General features: G+C 42.9%; 1 protein-coding gene across 1 annotated transcript in view; it reads left to right on the top strand.

Moving 5' to 3' along the window:
* The window catches only part of Necab1 (N-terminal EF-hand calcium binding protein 1), a 142,316-nt gene that overhangs the window by 115,477 nt on the left and 8,596 nt on the right, over nt 1-18,243 (top strand). Inside the window, exons 7-10 of the mRNA XM_041657582.1 lie at nt 2,338-2,459; nt 5,205-5,281; nt 10,229-10,282; nt 14,315-14,427. Of these exons, the coding sequence (XP_041513516.1) occupies nt 2,338-2,459; nt 5,205-5,281; nt 10,229-10,282; nt 14,315-14,427 (366 nt within the window). The remainder of the gene's footprint in view (nt 1-2,337; nt 2,460-5,204; nt 5,282-10,228; nt 10,283-14,314; nt 14,428-18,243) is intronic.

Below are 18,243 nucleotides of genomic sequence, written 5' to 3'. Positions count from 1 at the left end.
TTAGGTTGGAATTTACCTTCTAGCACCTTCTGGAGGGCTGGAGTAGTAGATAGTGCTTAAATTTGGTTTTATCATAGAATGCCTTTTATTTTTTTCTCCATCTATGGTTATTGAAAGTTTTGTTGAATATAGTAGTCTGGACTAGAATATGTGGTCTTTTAGAATTTATAGCATATCTTTCCAGGCCCTTCTGGCTTTTAAAGTCTCTATTAAAAAGTCAGGTGTTATTCTAATACATCTGCCTTTGTATGTTACATGGTCCTTTCCAGTTTTTTATTTTTTCCTTTGCTCTGAATCGTTGGGACCATTTGGAGTCCTGGCCTCCAGCTGCTCTTTCCTGCTAGAGATCTTTACTTTCCTTCTGATTTGAGTTACTGAAAGCTGTGTCAAAGTTGTTTACCAGCTCTGCTTCACGAGCACGTGTTGCCTTGGCCTTGAGGATCAAAGGATAAGGTTTTCACCTGTTGGCCCACCTGACTGTTGGGTATATAAGCCTCCATGGTGCTATTAAATAGAGGGCTTCTTACCAGTGACTAGAGGTCCGTGTCTCTGTCTCTCTGTCTGTGTGTCTTTGTGTGTTTCAACCTCCAGCCCCTTGCCCGAAGCTCGCGAACTGTATGGTAGCGCATAGAGCGCAGACAGGCGTGGTGTGCTGCACTGTTTAGTGTTTTCATTGTCATGTGTCATGTGGACTGGCCTTTCTGGTTCAGTCCATTTGGTGATCTGTGTGCTTCTTGTGCCTTGATGGGTGTCACATTCTTTTGTTTAGAAAAAAATTCTATGATTTTGTTGAAAATAATTTCTGGGCCTACAGCCTTGGTTTCTTCTTCCTCTATTCCAATTATTCTTAGATTTTTCTTTTCATGGTGTCCAAGATTTTCTGTATGTTTTGTGCCAGAAATATTTTAAATTTAACGTTTTATTTGATAGAAGTATCCATTTCTTCCATTGTGTCTTCAGTGCGTGAGAATCTCTCTTCCTTCTCTTGTATTCTGCTGCAGAGACTTGTCTCTGAGGTTCCTGTTTGAGTTCCTAAATTTTTCTCTTCCAGATTTCCTTCCATTTGAATTTTCTTTATGGATTCTGTTTCCACTCTCAGGTTTTCAACTGTTTTATTTATTTCCTTCCACTGTTTGTTTGTGTTTTCATAGATTTCTTTGGGGAATTTATTCATTTCTTCTTTACAGACCTCTATTTTCATAAAGGCTATTTTAATGCCTTTTCCTTGTGTTTAAGTGATTTTGCAAAGCTCAGAGCCTGCTGTGAGATTGCTGGGTTGTAGTAGAGACAGTGTCCTGGTTGTTACTGAGTTTTTGTGCTGGTGTCTCTGCATCTGGGATTGGAAAGATTGTAATTCTTGGTGCTGATATCTGGTCTGGTCTTTGTTGGATAAGTTTTTTGTTCCTTGGTTTTGATTGATCTCTCTGGTGCTTTGAAGAGTATTGCGGGATCCTCTTCATCTGGGATTCTGATAGATGTGACCCCTGAGGATTCCATGTAAAATGTGTTTCTAAGCATTGAGAGCTGACTCTTAGGAACAGGGTTGGGATAGGAGGGGGAGCTGAGGCTGTCTACAGAAGGAGAAAAGCAGGTTTCTCCACTAGGATCTGCTTAGTGCCTTAGTAACGAGCCAGAGAGGGAGGACAGGCTGCCTCCGGTGGTTTGCTATAGAACTAGGAGTGAGACTGGGGGACTGGACTTGGAGAAAGGGAGGGAGAGGTGAAGCTTAGCAGTTAGCCTAACTGTTTGGATGGCCTGAGTGGCCTGTGGTTTCCCAGGGAGAGCCTGAAGGCAATAAAGCCTGAGATAAAGCCAAGAGTCTGGGGAAGGACGTTTAGAGGAGCAGATCCCTGTGATCCACTGCAGAGGTACATCAGGCATGGGAGGGGAGCTTCAGTTTGCTGAAGTAAGAACTTTAGGATTACTTGGCCTTTTAAAATATATGAAATGTTGGTAGATTGGAACAAAAATTTAAAACAGTAAGCGAAGAAAATTCCATGGTTGTTCTCAAATTAAGCAAAACACAACAGATCACTCACATGAATTTTGTTTTTATTAAAGACTTGGCCAATGATAGAAAGAAGGATTAGATTACAAATTAAATTTTACTTGGTCTTGATTTTGAGAATAATGAAAGTCTAGAACATTCCCACCCCTGCATCTGTACAGTGTAGTAACAATCAGATCGGCTCTCCAGAACATGTTTGCACGCAGTATTTCCCCAGTGTCTCCACTAAATACTCCAGAAACCCCTGGTGGCTGATCCCTTAGCATCTGATCCTAAAAGCAACCCACCGAAGGTCTGACAGGAAAGTTCTGTGTTGGCTCTTGTTTCAGGCAAGGCCCCGCCAAACCAGAGGTTCTGTCTATCCAGTGGCCCGGAAAGAGATCTAGCCGCCGAGTCCAGAGGCACAACAGCTTCTCCCCCAACAGCCCACAGTTCAATGTCAGCAGTCCAGGTAAGGCAGACTTCGATGCTCTGCTTCATCCCATGGAGGATTTAAAAACAGTGACCTGTGCCAGGCGGTGGTGGTGCACACCTTTAAACCCAGCACTCGGGAGGCAGAGGCAGGCAGAGCTCTGTGATTTCGAGGCCAGCTTGGTCTCCAAGAGCTAGTTCCAGGACAGTTAGGGCTGTTACACAGAGAAACCCTGTCTCAAACAGCCGCCTGGAACACTATCCTTGTACCAAATGCAAGTGGAACGTAAGCAGTCAGAGTGTTAGGAAGTGAGGAGGTGATCGACCAACTGCCCGGCCCATCAGATCCTAGGATTGGGTCTGGACAACTCAGAGGGATGGATGCAAACAAAAACATTCCAGCAGTCAGTTCCCAAGAAATGGACCCTGTGCCAGTACCCTAGCTCTGAAACTGCTCCTCCACCCAATACCTTCTCCCTCGCCAGGTCCCCTGAAATTCATCCAGGAGAATCTGAGGGTTAGCCATGGCTATCTTATCGTACCCCAGATTCTTACACAGTGGATATGTGTTTCCCCATATTCTAGCTCACTCAGAATACGAAATAATTGTGTAAGGTCATCTGAACTACTGGTTCATTTCAAGGAAACCGAAACTTTCTACAATTACAGCTACAAATCATTGTTTGTGGTTGGTGGAGGTTTGGACAGTGTCAGCCAGATGTGGCTCTAGCTATAGGCTGAGTTCTCTGCTCCTGGTAGCTTCTTCCAGAATAAATGACAGCCAGAAAGAACATTTTTGCCTCCTGTTAAGTGTCAGAAGCATAAGCAGCCAGGCCAAAATCATAAAATAGATTGAAACTATAATGTTATTCTTGCCACCTAACTCTCATTTGCCAAATAAATCACATGTCAAGCCTACCAGTCTTGGAGAAAGACATTGTGTCCCTTACTGTAGCAAGAGGCTATAAAGTCCTCCACCACCCAGGGGGTCTTCCAATGGAACTATAGGAAGAGCAAGGAATCGGCAAGCAAACTACAAACTGCTCTCATGGCTGAAAAACAGCAGTGCCGGGTTCCCAAGGCCAAGCTTAGATTTCCATTTTAACCATTTAGAAAACACAGAGCCAGGGAGATATCCCCACAAGTAAAGGAACTTGCTGCCAAGCCTGGCAACCCAAACTTGACCCCCAGAACCCACATGGTAGAAAATCAGACTCCATGACTGAGCCAACTCCCACAGGTTGTCAGCTGAGTGTTACACACATGCCTTGGAATGCATGAGTGTGCACATACGCACATGCACAAACATACATGTGCACACACAATAAATAAAATATAAATGTGATGCATTGGGGGGAAATATAGAAAATAGTCGGTTTCAGTCATGCTACCCTGAACGTACCCATCAGACTTGACCCTAGAAGTGAAGTAGAAGGAGGCCTGACTCGTACTTTGATGGGAAGACATAGCCAAAACTACAGTTCCCAAGGACTTCGATTTTTCTCAGATCCTTGTAGGGAACAACCAAGCTTAGAAATAGGTTGCCTAATTTGTAAATTAAACATTAAAAATGAATATTGTTTTCTACATTTAAAGTATTTTCTTTGAACACTCATTTCTGATAGCACTTATTTGTTGCAATGTTAATGTTTGTGTTGACTTTATAATTTGTTGGTACATTTCTTCATGGATAGTCCCAGAAGAGTACCCTTCCCCACTTTGCCAAGGCTTCCAAATAAATAAATAAATAGCAACACCTAAAGATGACATCATAAAGTTGGGAAGCTGAGGCAGTCAAATGGAATTTACAATTGAGCTTTCTCTTCATGGATAAGCTCCCTGAGTCTGAAATTTCCACTTCTCTCCCCAGCTATGGACAGTCTTATTCCATGCGAAAACAGTAGTAACACTTGTTGGAAATAGTTTACATGCTCGCTCCTCTTGGTGGCATAATGTGTTGACTCTTGAGTTGTCCTGCTGGTCTACCCCTCCCTGCTGTAGAGTTAGAGAGATAAGGAGCTTTGGAGGACACTTGAAAACAAACACGCTTGGGTCTGAAATGAGGAAGGAGGGCAGTCCTCCTTCTAAAGTCAGCTTCCACGGAGCTAAGACAGCACAAGGCATTTGCATTGACATACATATTACATGATACCAGATATGCAGTAAATAATAAATATTCAATATGTGTGTGCATAGCTACACACATTTACATGTGTATCCACACGTAGGATCTGCTACATCCACATACATACATGAGTGTATTTCATATGCGTGGATACAGTGCAGCGGGCTCCAGTGTGCACACTCTACCTCTAAGCCATGGCTAAGGGGTTCATAGTCCCAGGCTAGTCAGTGGGAAAGACAGCACAGCTACCTTACCTTACACTTGTCTCCTATCACAGCTCCAGACCAAGGATCTGGTTTTATCCATTCCTGCCCCTGCCTCATATGCAAGCTAAGAATCAGTGCTTTTTTTCGTTTCAAAAGAAAACTATCTTATAGGAAAGAAAAACTGGCTCAGCAGGATGTGTTCTCTCGAGCTTCACAGGCCAGTGCAGAAATACTATTTAAAAAAAAAAAAGGAAGAAGAAAACAGGCTTGTGAAAAAAGTCAGTGGTGCAGACATCTCTGAATTGGCTACTTAGATGTCAGTCATGAATACATTTTTAGGAATCTGTTTAAAAGCCAGTGACACTGCATTCTTCCTTCAGGGTGGAAGGAGAGATGTCTGAGCATTCTGCACTGCTAAAAATCTAATATTCTGTCTTTGTGGTTTCTTCCCAAGCACTGTTAGAAGAAGACAACCAGTGGATGACCCAGATAAACAGGCTCCAGAAATTAATTGATAGACTGGAAAAGAAGGTAGGTACTCCCTTTCCTTTTCTCTCCCTCCTCTGTTGCAAGGCCTTCTGCCTCAGCTTCCTCACTGCCTGGATGTCCATCCATGGCTGCCCTGTGAACAGAATAATGCTCAACATTCATGTAGCTCTCTGAATGGCTGGTTGGTAGCTTCAAGGGCATGTTTTCTGATTGTTTGTTGTTTGTTAAAGCAAATACAAAAGCTCAAAGTTACATTTAAAATAAGGTCCGGGGGCTGAGAATTAAATGAACTTGTAGGTTATACTTGAATTGATGTTAATGACATCTCAGAGAGATAGATACAAGTAAGGTCTTATGAATCTTCCAATGTATTTAGAGAAAAGGGTTATTCTATGCTCAACTTCTAGAGATTGACATATTAACTGATAATTTTAGTGTTAAACCTGCCTAGTAAGCAGACGAGAAGGAATATGATGAAGACTTCTTTGGAGCTACATTATATGTTCTTAATTATCATACCTTTTAGGAGCGATTGAGCTTGTCTCAAGTGTTCTAACGGTATGCTGGCATTATGCTTATACAGCTTGGACGGTAAAGGTGACCTTTGTCAATGAGTAAGAGAGCTTGTTTTGGTGACTTCTGGACAATAAAGAATGACTATTTTTGCTTGACAGAAAACCTAACTTTTGAAGAACCCATGTATAATTGTACAAATAAACGGGGAGGGGTAGGGGAAGGGTTTTTGTTGCTTCAATGACTGGTAGTCAGAACTGGACTCATAGCTGATGATCAGTAGGTCTGGACGTGTGCCCAAAGTTGGACTATGCAGACATTTCCCTGGAGGAATGGTCTCCACGAGCTGGATACTTGGAAACATTTCACATTCAGAAAGTATGTAAGTTTTATTAAAACTTATGCCAAGTCAATTAAGAATTTGATTACAAGCAATAGAAATCATCTTGCTAATTTAATAAAACTGAGAAATTTCTGGAAGGGTATGGCAATGCTCATGAAATCAACAGATATTCCTTCTAAGACATGAATTCAGGAACTCAGGGGATACGGTCACTCCAGGTGTCTAGCTATCAAGAGCCGTTGTCTCTTGGGCTATGTGCACTAGAATTAATGAGTTCAAACAATTTCCAATCTGTTTATGTGCTATTCATCATCCTGTTCCCAGGAGGGGTGTTGTGAGGGTCACATGCTAGCTTCTTAAGAGTGGGGGGCCGTCTAACAGTCTCAGATCATTGCATGCCGGCTTCTTAGGGTGAGGGAACATTCTAAATCTCAGACCACCGCAGTGCAACGAGAAGCAGAATTCATGGGAAAGAAAACGTGTTGGCGTGAAAGTTGGAGTAAATGCTGACCAGCTAGCACACTGAAGAAGTAAAGCTTTAGAAAACAAAGAAAAAGTTGACTGGAGGGGACAGTGAATGTCTGGAAGTAGAGTGGCTTTGTCTTTTATTTAGGAAAGCACTGAGGATTAGGCTTACGTGGTGAATTGCTACCTGATCATAAAGCCATTTGTAACAGATTAAGAGATTTGAACTTGGTCCTGGGAACAATCAGACACATTTATTATTTTTCTACACAGGCAATTAAAAGCATAAGATGTTTTGATAGAAAATCAGGTGGTAATTTACAAATCGCATTAAATCAAAATAGATTAAAAAATAGAAGTACTAGACTGAAAGCTGAAGAAGCCAGCTCCAATGATGGCATCAATTTCCAGTTTGTATACTAGAGCCCAAGATGGGTCCATCCTAAGTGAGTGGAAACGAAAGGCTTCCAAGATTAGAAGTAGAACTAACAACACCACCAGATGGGTATGCTGGGAACCCAGGAACAGCTGAGGATCTCAGCCTATCAGAATCCGTACATACTGTCTCATAGAAGTGGGGGAGACAAGTGGTAGCCTACTTTGAGGTGCAGTGAAGAAAGAAGGCTTTCAAGGTTCATCAATTTCAGGGTACAATAGGGCAAAGGTACCCCTTTAAATGTCAGTAATGAGGTCAGCCTGGCAGGCTGGGTCTTACACCTAAACCAACTGAGGTGAAACCTCGAGGCCTGAAGATGGGCAAGGATGCTGAAGACAAGATTCTCTCTGTGCAAGCAGAGTCAAATCAGAGGGAAGCAATCTGGATAACTCCAGCCCTTTAGCCAGGGCGTCTTCATTGATGTCTGCTCCTCCTGGAGCAAACACAAGAACTGTAAGATTGTTGCAAATTAACTTTCCCTCTCTCGTTCCCTGAGACCTGAATTTCAGCTGGGACTAAAGGAAAAACAGTGTCTATGAAAATTAGCTTTCTGATGTTGAAAGTCCCGGGAATCTGAGCCCCTGTTTTGAAAAGAAAACCCAATGGAAACATAAGGGTTCCTGTGATAAGTAAGTTTAGATTCTTTTAAAGAACAAAATATCTCTTTGTGAAGGGGTTGTGACATTCCCAGGGAAAATGTCTCCCCTTGGTGTATGAAATGCATATAGTTCTTTTTTTCTGGAATGGCTTAAACTTTAGTAACATCTCTCTAGCCTGTTTTAAATTAAAGTATTGTCACATCCCTTTCTCTCCTGGACTTTTGTCTCCCTCCCTTCCTATGAGACGGTTTTACTGTGAGAGCAGCATCTGAGAGGCTTGCTGAAAGCACAGGGTGATGGTGTTCAGCCTGGGCTCCCGCAGTGTGGCGCTCAGCATGAGCTGTCTGATGAGCGCGCACAGTGTGGGCTAGGTTTTCTTGTCTGGCTTATTCTGTGCTGTGCTGAATTAGGTTTCCAGAGGAAAACGATACAATGGCCAAACAGTGGCTCTGTGCATGTCGTTTCCCTGCTGACTCTCTTGTTCCCTATGGTTTTTATTAGATTTGATCGCCCTATTAAAAGAAATTATACTTGAGGCAGAACATAAATTGTTTTTTTTTTGTCTATTGAATATTTATGATAATCCTTCCTAGACAGTAAACTAAACATGACTCCATTCAAGAGGTTGGTGGTTAAGAACATTCAGGATTCCTATGAGTTTTTCGGGATATGTTCTTTCCAGTCTCCACGAGTAGTAATGGGGGAGGGGTGTACTGAAGTTATAACCGTGCTATAGTGAGTCCGTACAAAACACCTTCAGGGCTGGGGAGATGGCTCTAGGTATGAAATGTTTGCCATGCAAGCAAGAGATCCTCAGTTCTAATACGCAGAGTCACAGAAAAGCTGGGTGCAGTAGCACCCATCGACAATCCTGTGCTTCTCTGGGGAGACCCATGGGAGGTAGAGAGCAGAGGATTCTCGGAAGCTCACAGCCGTCTATCCTGTTGTGTAAAGTGGCAAGCAATAAAGAGACTCCAGCTCACGAAGATAGAACATGTGAAGCCTGATGTTCAAGGCCTTCATCTGACCTCCACACATACACTGCAGTACACACACACAAGACACACCATTTTTAAAAAATTGAATGGGAATAAAAAGGAAAAATCTTTAGTGTTAAATGAAACAAAGACAATGATAAAGACCGTCCATTCCCTGGTGTATTATCTGGTCACCAGAGGATGGATAACTGAGGTTGTCACCCTCAAGCTTTTCTTCCCTTCCGTCAGACAATGTAGAACCGAAGAGTGAGAGAAACACAGAGACCACTAGTCAGCACTGTGCTGCTAATATTCCACTCACATTCTAACTCACTGCGTAATTTTACTTTATGGAAAAGCCATGGTTTGGTGGGACCTTCATCCAGCCACTCGCCGATTCTGCAATGTCTGTGTGCCTAGCAGCATTCTGGTAATAGCCGTGTAGACATACTTAAAAGATGCAAAATATTTTGTCTCTACAAAGACAGACAAAAATATGAGAAAGAATCTAAGAAAAAGCATGAAATCAAATCATGAGCTACAGCTGAGCTCCTAAAGTCAGCAGTGGGAGTGGATGGAGGGTTCCATTCTTAAGGGGAGTGGGCTGGGCAGTGGGAGTGGATGGAGGGGTTCCATGCTTAAGGGGAGTGGGCTGGAAGACTGTGTTAAGAATGCTGGATTAAAACTGGATGTGAAAGACAAGAAAGGAGCCATCTAGAGGGAGGTCTGAGGGGAAATAAATCTACAGCAGAAGGGACCTGAAAGTTTTGATCATTCAGAGATAATAAAAAGCTAACTTACCTGGAGCTCTACACCACGCAGCTGAGCCAGAGCTGACCTGGTCTGCCATGCCCAGTTTCACACTGTGTAGCATAAACTGGACAGCTAGAACTGCTAATTTTTACTTAGTTATTTCAGGGAAATATTTCATGTATTCCTCACTTGGAATATGTGTTTCTTCACACGTATTGAAGGTTTACTCACTTGGTTTTGCTGGGTGTATTGGTGTTAACCCCTGATAAAATCTGAAGGTCTTTATATAAGAGTCTTGCATTCATGAAGACGGACAGAGGTTCTCATCTGAACTACACACACACACACACACACACACACACACACACACACACACACAGAGCAGTTCTAAACATTTGAAAAAAAAACTTTGTTTTGTTTTAAAAAAATATTAGTCATTTTCCTTTATTTTTCAATTCACTAGCTTTAGTAAAGCAAACTCGGTGCTGGAGCACAGAAACATTGTAACAAGAGACGGATATCTAGGATATCTAGGGCGAGCTTGGGGCGGGAGGAAGGACATGAGAACAAAGGCATCTGCCTGTGAGTCTGGTCCTCCCAGCCTGCTTCCCCTGTGACTGCAGTTCTAGTCGCCCCTTTGCTCTCTGGGGCTACAGTGAAGTAAGCAGTAATTTAAACTTATTGTAAATAGTGCCTTAACATTGATTTTTAATAAAGATACAATATCTCTTTGTTGAAACAAATCAATTTTTAAAATGAGAATTGGTTCATCTCCTTTCAAACAATAAAGTACTTTGGATTCAAAATTAGCCATAAAAACAAACTGCAGTATGGGTTTATGTTGATTAGTTAGGTAACTGGGCATTTTTTCTTTTTCTCTGCCTTTACTTCCTCTGTCTGAAGGATCTGAAACTTGAACCCCTGGAAGAAGAAGTTATTGAAGAGAGTACTAAACCGGTGAGTGATTTCCATATCAAAATTTCAAAAATTCATACTCTGAAGACAAGACTCACTGCCCTCAATATCTAGTGCCCCAATGATAAGTCAAAAACTTAAGTAATGAATGAATTTATTTCACTCATTTAGATTTACAATGGCATTTGTTATCATATGTATTATTTCTTGTTTCGACACCAATAAAAATTTCATGGCATGCAAAAAAGCAAGTACATCATACAAGTTATTAATTTATAAGCCCAGGAATACAGTATATAGAGAGATTTTAGAAAAAAAATCACAATTTCATCAATTTTCCAAATTATTTTGCTCTTTGTTTAAAGGTGTCTATGCCCAGCTCTGAATCAGCTTAGCTGGTGTTGGCCAAGCCTGTCATACATATTAGAAGCTCAGAACTGCTCTTTGTGGGAGTAATTCACACTCTACCACCTATTTTTTTGCATAAAGTTGTATTGAAATTGGGCCCTCCTCCATTTATGTAGTACCTGGGGTCACTCAGTAACAGAGCTGAGGAGTTGCTATGGGAACCAAGTAGCACTCAAAGCCTGACCTATCTGCTGTCTGTTTACAGAAACCCCTTGGTGACCCTGCTCCATCAGGTCTTGTGCACATGACAATCTTGGGGACCTGAGTGAAGTTGGGGTGGGGACTGACAGTCCCTCGGGCCCTTATTGGAAATACACATGATCACTTATGCAGCATTCAGAGATTCGAAGCCAGTTAGAAAGCTAACCCAGGTCCCAGGTGAGGGAAACAGAAATGGGGACCTTGTAGGAGGAACAGAAAAGGTAAATTCCAATGGACCTGTCTCTTGTGGGGTCGTAAAGGTCTCTGGCCCTTTTCAGTATTCATCTTCCTGAATCATGGAAGTGTTGCTTTCAAACTGAGAGAGTGACAGAGAAACAGGTGTGGAGGGCTAGGGCTCATATATCATATATATGTAGGAAATCAGTTCCCTTTGGTTGTCAGTACTGCACCAAGTTCCTGAGAGAATCCCACAACGACCTGATAGACCACACAGCCTTGGGAGCTAGTCCCAGGTTTGCATCATCTGATTCTTCCTCTCTGACCCTGAGAGGAAATAAAGCAAGGGTCAATTGGGTTGTTGAACTCAAGGTGGCTATTTATGTAAATAAATGGGTCAAATTTATAAAATGCTTCCAATACTATTTTAAAAAATTTTTTTCCAGTAAAAAGCCCACACAGTGATTCTGAGGCACATAGTCCTCTCTTTTCGAATCTCTCTTATCCCCAAGATAGGCTTCCTCCTACTAAGAGAAAAGAAACAGAAAGATACGATGGCTCGTGTCCTTCATATTAGGCTCAAATATGTTATCTGGAGCTCCTGTTTGAATATTTTTGTAAAAAAAAAATCAAGAGATTGTGCCTAAATGCAAGGGAAGAGAGTCCCAAGAGTACCTGGAAAATGAGGAATGACAATGTGGGGTCTGACCATCTATCTAATCCCCACAGGAACCCCCTGTAGAACACACATAGACCTCTCTACCCCTCTACAAGGGATCTCTACCACCCAAAACTCTCTATAGTGACCGCTTTAGCTCAAAATCTGGGATCTACGGATATTTCTAAATTCTACTTGTTAGGAATTGGTCTCTGGAGGTCTGAAAAACATGAATTTTAGATAAACTGATAGAGAGAGAGAGAAAGAGAGAGAGAGAGAGAGAGAGAGAGAGAGAGAGAGAACACAGTGATGAAGCTAGGCCGTAAGGCATAAATGGGGTGAGTAGACGAGAAACACGCAGCCCTCAGTGCTTGATAATAACAATGAATTCAAGCTGAGAGACGTTTTCAGCTAGGAATTCTATGATTTGACACTGGGTCTCAGTTCTTGGAAGAACCTTGCCACCCAATTGTTTTTGTGAAATTTTTTCCCCTGGTCCATTAACCTCTGTGATCGTCTGTAAAAGTCAACTGAAGAGTATCCCCTTCTGGGGAGTGGGGGAAGATCATACACTATTCATAGCCTGCTGAGTGCTCGTGTGTGGACAGAAACATGCTTCTGATGGCTGAATGGCTGAGGAATTTGTTATGGGGCTTTGTATGTCAGTGGCAACGCAACGCTGTTTCCTCAGAAAACTGATCCTTATGATCAGCTTACATAGAGTCAGCTTCATGTGTGAGCTGATATCATTGCCTGGACACAGACTTTAGCCTGATTTTGCTAAGCCCTTTGAAAACAAAGAACCTTTGTGTGTGCGTGCATGTAATCCTAGGAATTGAGCTAGGACTCATGCATGCTAGGCAGGTGCTCTGCCAGTGAAATCAATCCCCAGCCCTAGAGGTCTGTCTTTATCACTGCATGCCCAGAGCCCTGCATGTGGTATTTACTGTGACAAAATAAAAAGGCATGGTGTCTGTCTAAGAATAGACACCATGACCAAGCCAACTTTTATAAAAGAAAGCATTTAATGGGGATAATGGAGGCTTGCTTACAGTTTCATGTGACAGGGAGCCCAGGCACATGCATGGTGGCACGAATGGTGTTGAAGCAGTGAAATCTATATCCTGATCTGCAGGCAGAGAAAGAGGCAGGGGAGAGAGGGAGGGGGAGACAGACTGGGTCAAAGCCTACCTATCACCAGTGACACACTTCTACCCAAAAGGTCACACCTACTTCAACAATGACAGACTTCCTAGTTCTTCTATTCCTTTCAAATGGTGCCACTCCCTTGGTGACTCCAAATGAGCCTACAAGGGCAATGTATATTCAAACCACCACAGCTGTATGTGTTTATGTGTTTAGTGCCTCTCGTGGTTCTTGCAATGCAATCGGTGTTTGACAGTAACAGCTATTTAACAAGCACTGAGAAACTGGGCAGCACAAAGAACAGAAGCTCAGGGTTAACCGTAGCCTCTATGCTACCCGGCAAGCAATCCTGTGCAAGTTTTGTGTTCCATACAATCCTTGTGAGTGTGTCTTAAATTTACTCTTGCATTTTTATAAGGCTTATTTTCATACTTTTAAAGTTTTCCCTCAATCCTTGCAGAAGAAGATAGGCTTAATAGTGAGACTACACAGGCAGGTCTCCAGGCAATTCTCTGGGGAGTATAAATGACAATTGTTATAATTGTAATAATATTTTTTAGAAAAAACAGTAGCCAACCTACTGTGAGCCATTAAATCGGGTATAGTAGCAACTTTTCTCTCGTTGCTTATGGCAAAATATTGTACAAAAGCAACTTAATGAGGGTCTTACTATTTATTTGACCTTAATGTTTTGAGGGTACACTCCATCATGACAGAGAAGTAACAGGAGGCAGCTGGCTCTATTATGTCCACAGTCCGGAAGCAAACACACATGAAGGCTGGTACCCAGCTTTCACTTTCCTTACTCAGTCCAGCACCCAGCTCAGGGGATGAAGCGCCCCAGTTAAGCCGGATCTTACCAGCTAAATGAGCCCGATAATAGAACCTCCCTCACAGACCATACCCAGAGCTTTGTCCCTTAGATGATTCTAGATCTGTCCCAATTGGCAGTATGGAGCATCACACGGGGTTAGAGCATTCTGAATAGCACATGTTGCGAATGGGTAATCTATGATAGCCCTTTGGTCACCGACACAGCATTGGGAATGCATCAGTAAGCCCACGTTTCTAAAAGCAAACTTGATTGTAATGATCGTCACAGTATCTGATATCAGAAAATAGCCAAGAAACTGAAGCGATGCAGATTCCGATAGAACTTCTCTTTAAACCTTGGTATCTCTAGGGTGGTGGCCATGACTCAGTGGCACATCAGAGGCGCTTCGGGAAGTTTTTAAGATGCAGTTGCCTGGGTCAGCCACCTCCGGCCAACTGAGACTTTAAAGCTCCTCCATGATTCTAATTGCATCTCTTGCTTAATTTTAAAGAGGAAACGTCTCAGTGCAGAGGGCACTTTCTTTAGCTTTTGCTGCTCTAAATTTCTGGGCTTTTGTGTTTCTCGCGTGATAGAATAGTCACGGCTTTTCCGGGCCGGTTTCTGGTTGGCAGTCGCGTGTGTGTGACGGCAAGCTCCCTTTCTTCCGCAGCACATCATGCTCGTGCAGCGCCAGATGTCCGTGACAGAAGACGATCTGGAAGAGTTCCAGCTTGCTCTGAAACACTACGTGGAGAGCGCCTCGGCCCAAAGCGGGTGCCTGCGGTAAGTGCTTGCATACCAGCCTCCACATCTACACAGATGGTGAGCGTGGGAGCTTAGGTGAGGGCGCAGAGGGTGCCAGAGCACAGGCATCTCCAGATCCTCATGTTCAATTCTGCAGAGCAGTCCAGCCCTCTGGGGTATGGCATTTGCAGAGTTTAGCAAGGTATTTTCTGTTTGATCTCTGAAACGGAGTTGATTTAAACATTAGGCATACCGAGGGAAATAAAGTGGAAAGTCATCGAATAAGAAGGTTTTCAAATAGATTGTAATCTCCCCTTTTGCACACAGGCCACCAGCACCCAATAGAAATAATCTGTTGTGTAGACAAGACTCCCACTCGTGGATGTCTTACCTCTACCCTGTGGACTAATGACCATTCCACTATTATGAGAATAATGGGGCTCTCCAAAATGAACATTTCAGACCTTGATTGCTTCATAAAAGCAGTGGCAGCATCTCTTTCCTCCCTAAACTCCATGGCCTTCTCTCCACTGTTGTCAAGACTCATAAAACATGCTACACCTTATCCATAGTTTTTCAGTACATCCTGTCCAATAAACCAATACTAGAATAATTGTCCCCAAACAGTTGTAGGGTTCCAAATATCACGAGGACTCTGCGGTACCTCTCCCAGGGGCATCCTGTCGAATTCTGGGCATTTGCCTAGACTTTGAGTTTGCTGGCTTCAGACAGAAGCCCATAGGCACAGCCATCTACAAGGAGCACTATCTGTCCCTTCTTACCGTGCCTCAGACCTGACCAGGCTCTTCCATAGATACACACCCAGGCAGTCTCTCACGCCATACCATAAGTCCACAGCACAGACAAACTTATCTATGTTCAGAAAACATCCACAGCCATGTCCCTCTACCTGTGAGCTTGTTTTACTGCATCCCTAATGCTCTTTCAACGTTCATGAGGTAGGAAGATAACTAGTTCAGAGATGAGTTGAAGTTCAACCTGGCAACTGTAGTGAGGATCTTGTCCCAAACACAGAAAAGTATTAAGAATGTACTTCAGAAGTAGAACAGTTGCCTAGCATGTATCCCTAGTCACACACACACACACACACACACACACACACACACACACACACAATCTTATGGAATGTTTTTTTAAAAATATTTATTTATTTAGTATACAATATTCTGTCTGCGTGTATGTCTGCAGGCCAGAAGAGGGCACCAGACCTCATTACACATGGTTGTGAGCCACCATGTGGTTGCTGGGAATAGAACTCAGAACCTTTGGAAGAGCAGGCAATGCTCTTAACCGCTGAGCCATCTTTCCAGCCCCTTATGGAATGTTTATGTGTGAACCGAAGACCATGAAATCTGAGCTAAATTCATCAATTCTTTCTCCTTGGCTGACCTGGCATCTCTGCAGTATGAGTATCAGCAACTCCTCACCGCCCGGTGCAGCCTTTGTAAGAGACCCTAGGAAATGTCGCACTTCCATGCCTGCCATTCTACCTCATATCAGGATCAGAAGAGCACAGACAAAAGCATTTTCACCCTTGGAAGAATTAGAGATTTGCCAAGGCAGGGACATATGTAGTTTCTTAAAAACCCACTCATTTAAAAATAAAACTACTTGGAAAACACAAAAGGAACCTGTGCAATTGCAGAACATTGAACTCAGTAAACTTTTTGAAATAGCAAGGAAGTCTGCCAAATTCCCGGGGATTTGTTAGATGTTTTATATTTGTTAAAAGTTTTTAAATTTCTGAAACCACGTTGGGCACCAAAATAGCCCCAGAGAGGAGGAGCATGCTGTGGCAGGTCAGAGAGGCAATATGTGTGATGGGAGCAGAGGTGAGGAGAGGACCATTTGCTGGGGGAAACTCCAAGTCTTGCCTTTTCCTCTGCATCACTGGTCTGTTTCTTAGTGGCTCTTCATCCACTTGCTGATTCTTCAGCTCACTTCCAGGGCAGGAATTGTCAGAATGTAAATCTTACCAGATGTAAGGAGTATCAGAAAATGACCACACAGGTGGAACGCCTTGTGCAAGAGACATCTCCCGTCTCCATTCAATGTTTCTAACGTGTTAGTTAATCAGTCCCAACTCTCTCCTTGTTGACTAATCATCAAATGCCACTCACGTCAGCCGTTGTCATCCTGGGTACCTTCCGCAGCTGCCTAGTGCTGGGCTGATGAAGCTATGAATTAGCAAAGGTTTTATATGTTTCCCATGATGCTTAGCTAGCCTCCCCATGCAAGACACAGAGTGCTGCCATGAGTGATACAAGACTAGCAACTTTCATCCATTTTCTTATTTAGTTTTCATGAGAATTGCTGCAGGCATATATTACATCCAGCTTAGAAAAAAAGCAGGCTCCGATGTGTTAAAAACTTGTCCGTGTTTTAAATTTCCTTGTCTGGACTTAATCACAGTTGAATTTCCTGAACTTTTTGTGGCTAAGTAGGGGTGGAACTGAATTAGAACTTTTGCTCTGTGTATTCACTAAGACATTTGGAAGTTTGAGGACTGACAGAGGTTTGGTTATAGAATTCTGTCAATGGTGTTTAAAGACTTTGCGGAGGGCTGACAAGATGTTTGAGGAGGTAAAGGTGCTTGCCACCAAGGCCAATGATCTCAGTTTGATCTTTGAGTTCTCCATGCTGGAGAGAACTGGCTTCTACTGCTTATCTCTGACCTCCATATACCCACCCTGGTGTGCACACTTCACATACACACACACACACTCACACTCTTTATATATCTTTCATGCAAGTGGATATATCATGATGTATGCAGCTCATTACTTTCTCTGCCATTGTGAGTCCCCAACTCCTGGGAGAGAATCACCAGTTGAGTAAATGGCATACGCAGTGTGCTCGTAGAATCAGCCTTGACCCCAGACAGAATCACCAAAGGCAGAAGCTACTTCCTGAGATCTAACTTTGGAAGCAGGATCCTTACTCATAAAGGTAGAAAGCAATTCCAATCATATTCTTGTTCCAAAATTCTACAGTTTTTAAATAGAACTAAGTGATCTCTGAAGCTACTTACTCAGCTACAAAACTCTAGAAATTGATATGTTCATATTTCCAATGTCAAGGGCCCAGGAAACGTGACTGTCAATTATATTGCAAAAACCACTCGAGACCCCCTTAAGAATTAATGATACGCACTGGAGCATCAACATCAATCTGTATGGATAAAATATGGTGGCCAAACCGAGAGAAATGTGGGGAGTACGTTTCATCTATTCATCGGTTTGGCCCTGTGGGCGAGGCAGAACAGGCTTCAGGAGAAGAAAGCAAACAGAGTAAGAAGGTGTCCTCTACAGTCCTCAGAGAACCATTTCACAGAGGGGGAAACTGAGGTTGATTGATGGGCCAAAGGGGCCCCCTTAACGAGTGGCAGTTCCATCTCACCACGACATCTTTCCTCTTTAATCCTCTACCAGTCTTTCCCGAGCTAGGGCGTTGTGCTGACAGGTGAGTCTCATTGGAAGGGCAATGCTGGAGATCACATGCAGGGTCTCTCACCCGCTACACAAGTGCTCCACCAATGAGTACATCTCCAATGCTTGATGTCTTGAGGGCTATCCCACCACACAGCCAAAGCTGGCCTCAAACTCCAGGCCCTCCTGCATCTGTCTTCCAAATGCTGGAGTTATAGGTTTACAGGCCTTTCTGTGCTACTCCAGAAAATGTAACGTTCTCACAGTACAATAGCTGAGTAATATTAATAACTCGTCTGCAGGAAGCCATTAATGAGGGCCTGAAATGCTAGGCTGCGTGGTTTAATCTTTATTCTAAGAAAAAGAGTTGAAATTTGCAATATATTTGAGCATTAGTGACACCTTC

This window comes from Microtus oregoni, unplaced genomic scaffold (genome assembly GCF_018167655.1).
Source record: "Microtus oregoni isolate MIOR12 unplaced genomic scaffold, Mior012 000008F_ref0000371, whole genome shotgun sequence".
In the NCBI taxonomy this organism is placed as follows: domain Eukaryota; kingdom Metazoa; phylum Chordata; class Mammalia; order Rodentia; family Cricetidae; genus Microtus; species Microtus oregoni.
The sequence above is the reverse complement of the archived record's forward strand: the minus strand, read 5'-3'. Positions and strand labels throughout refer to the sequence as shown.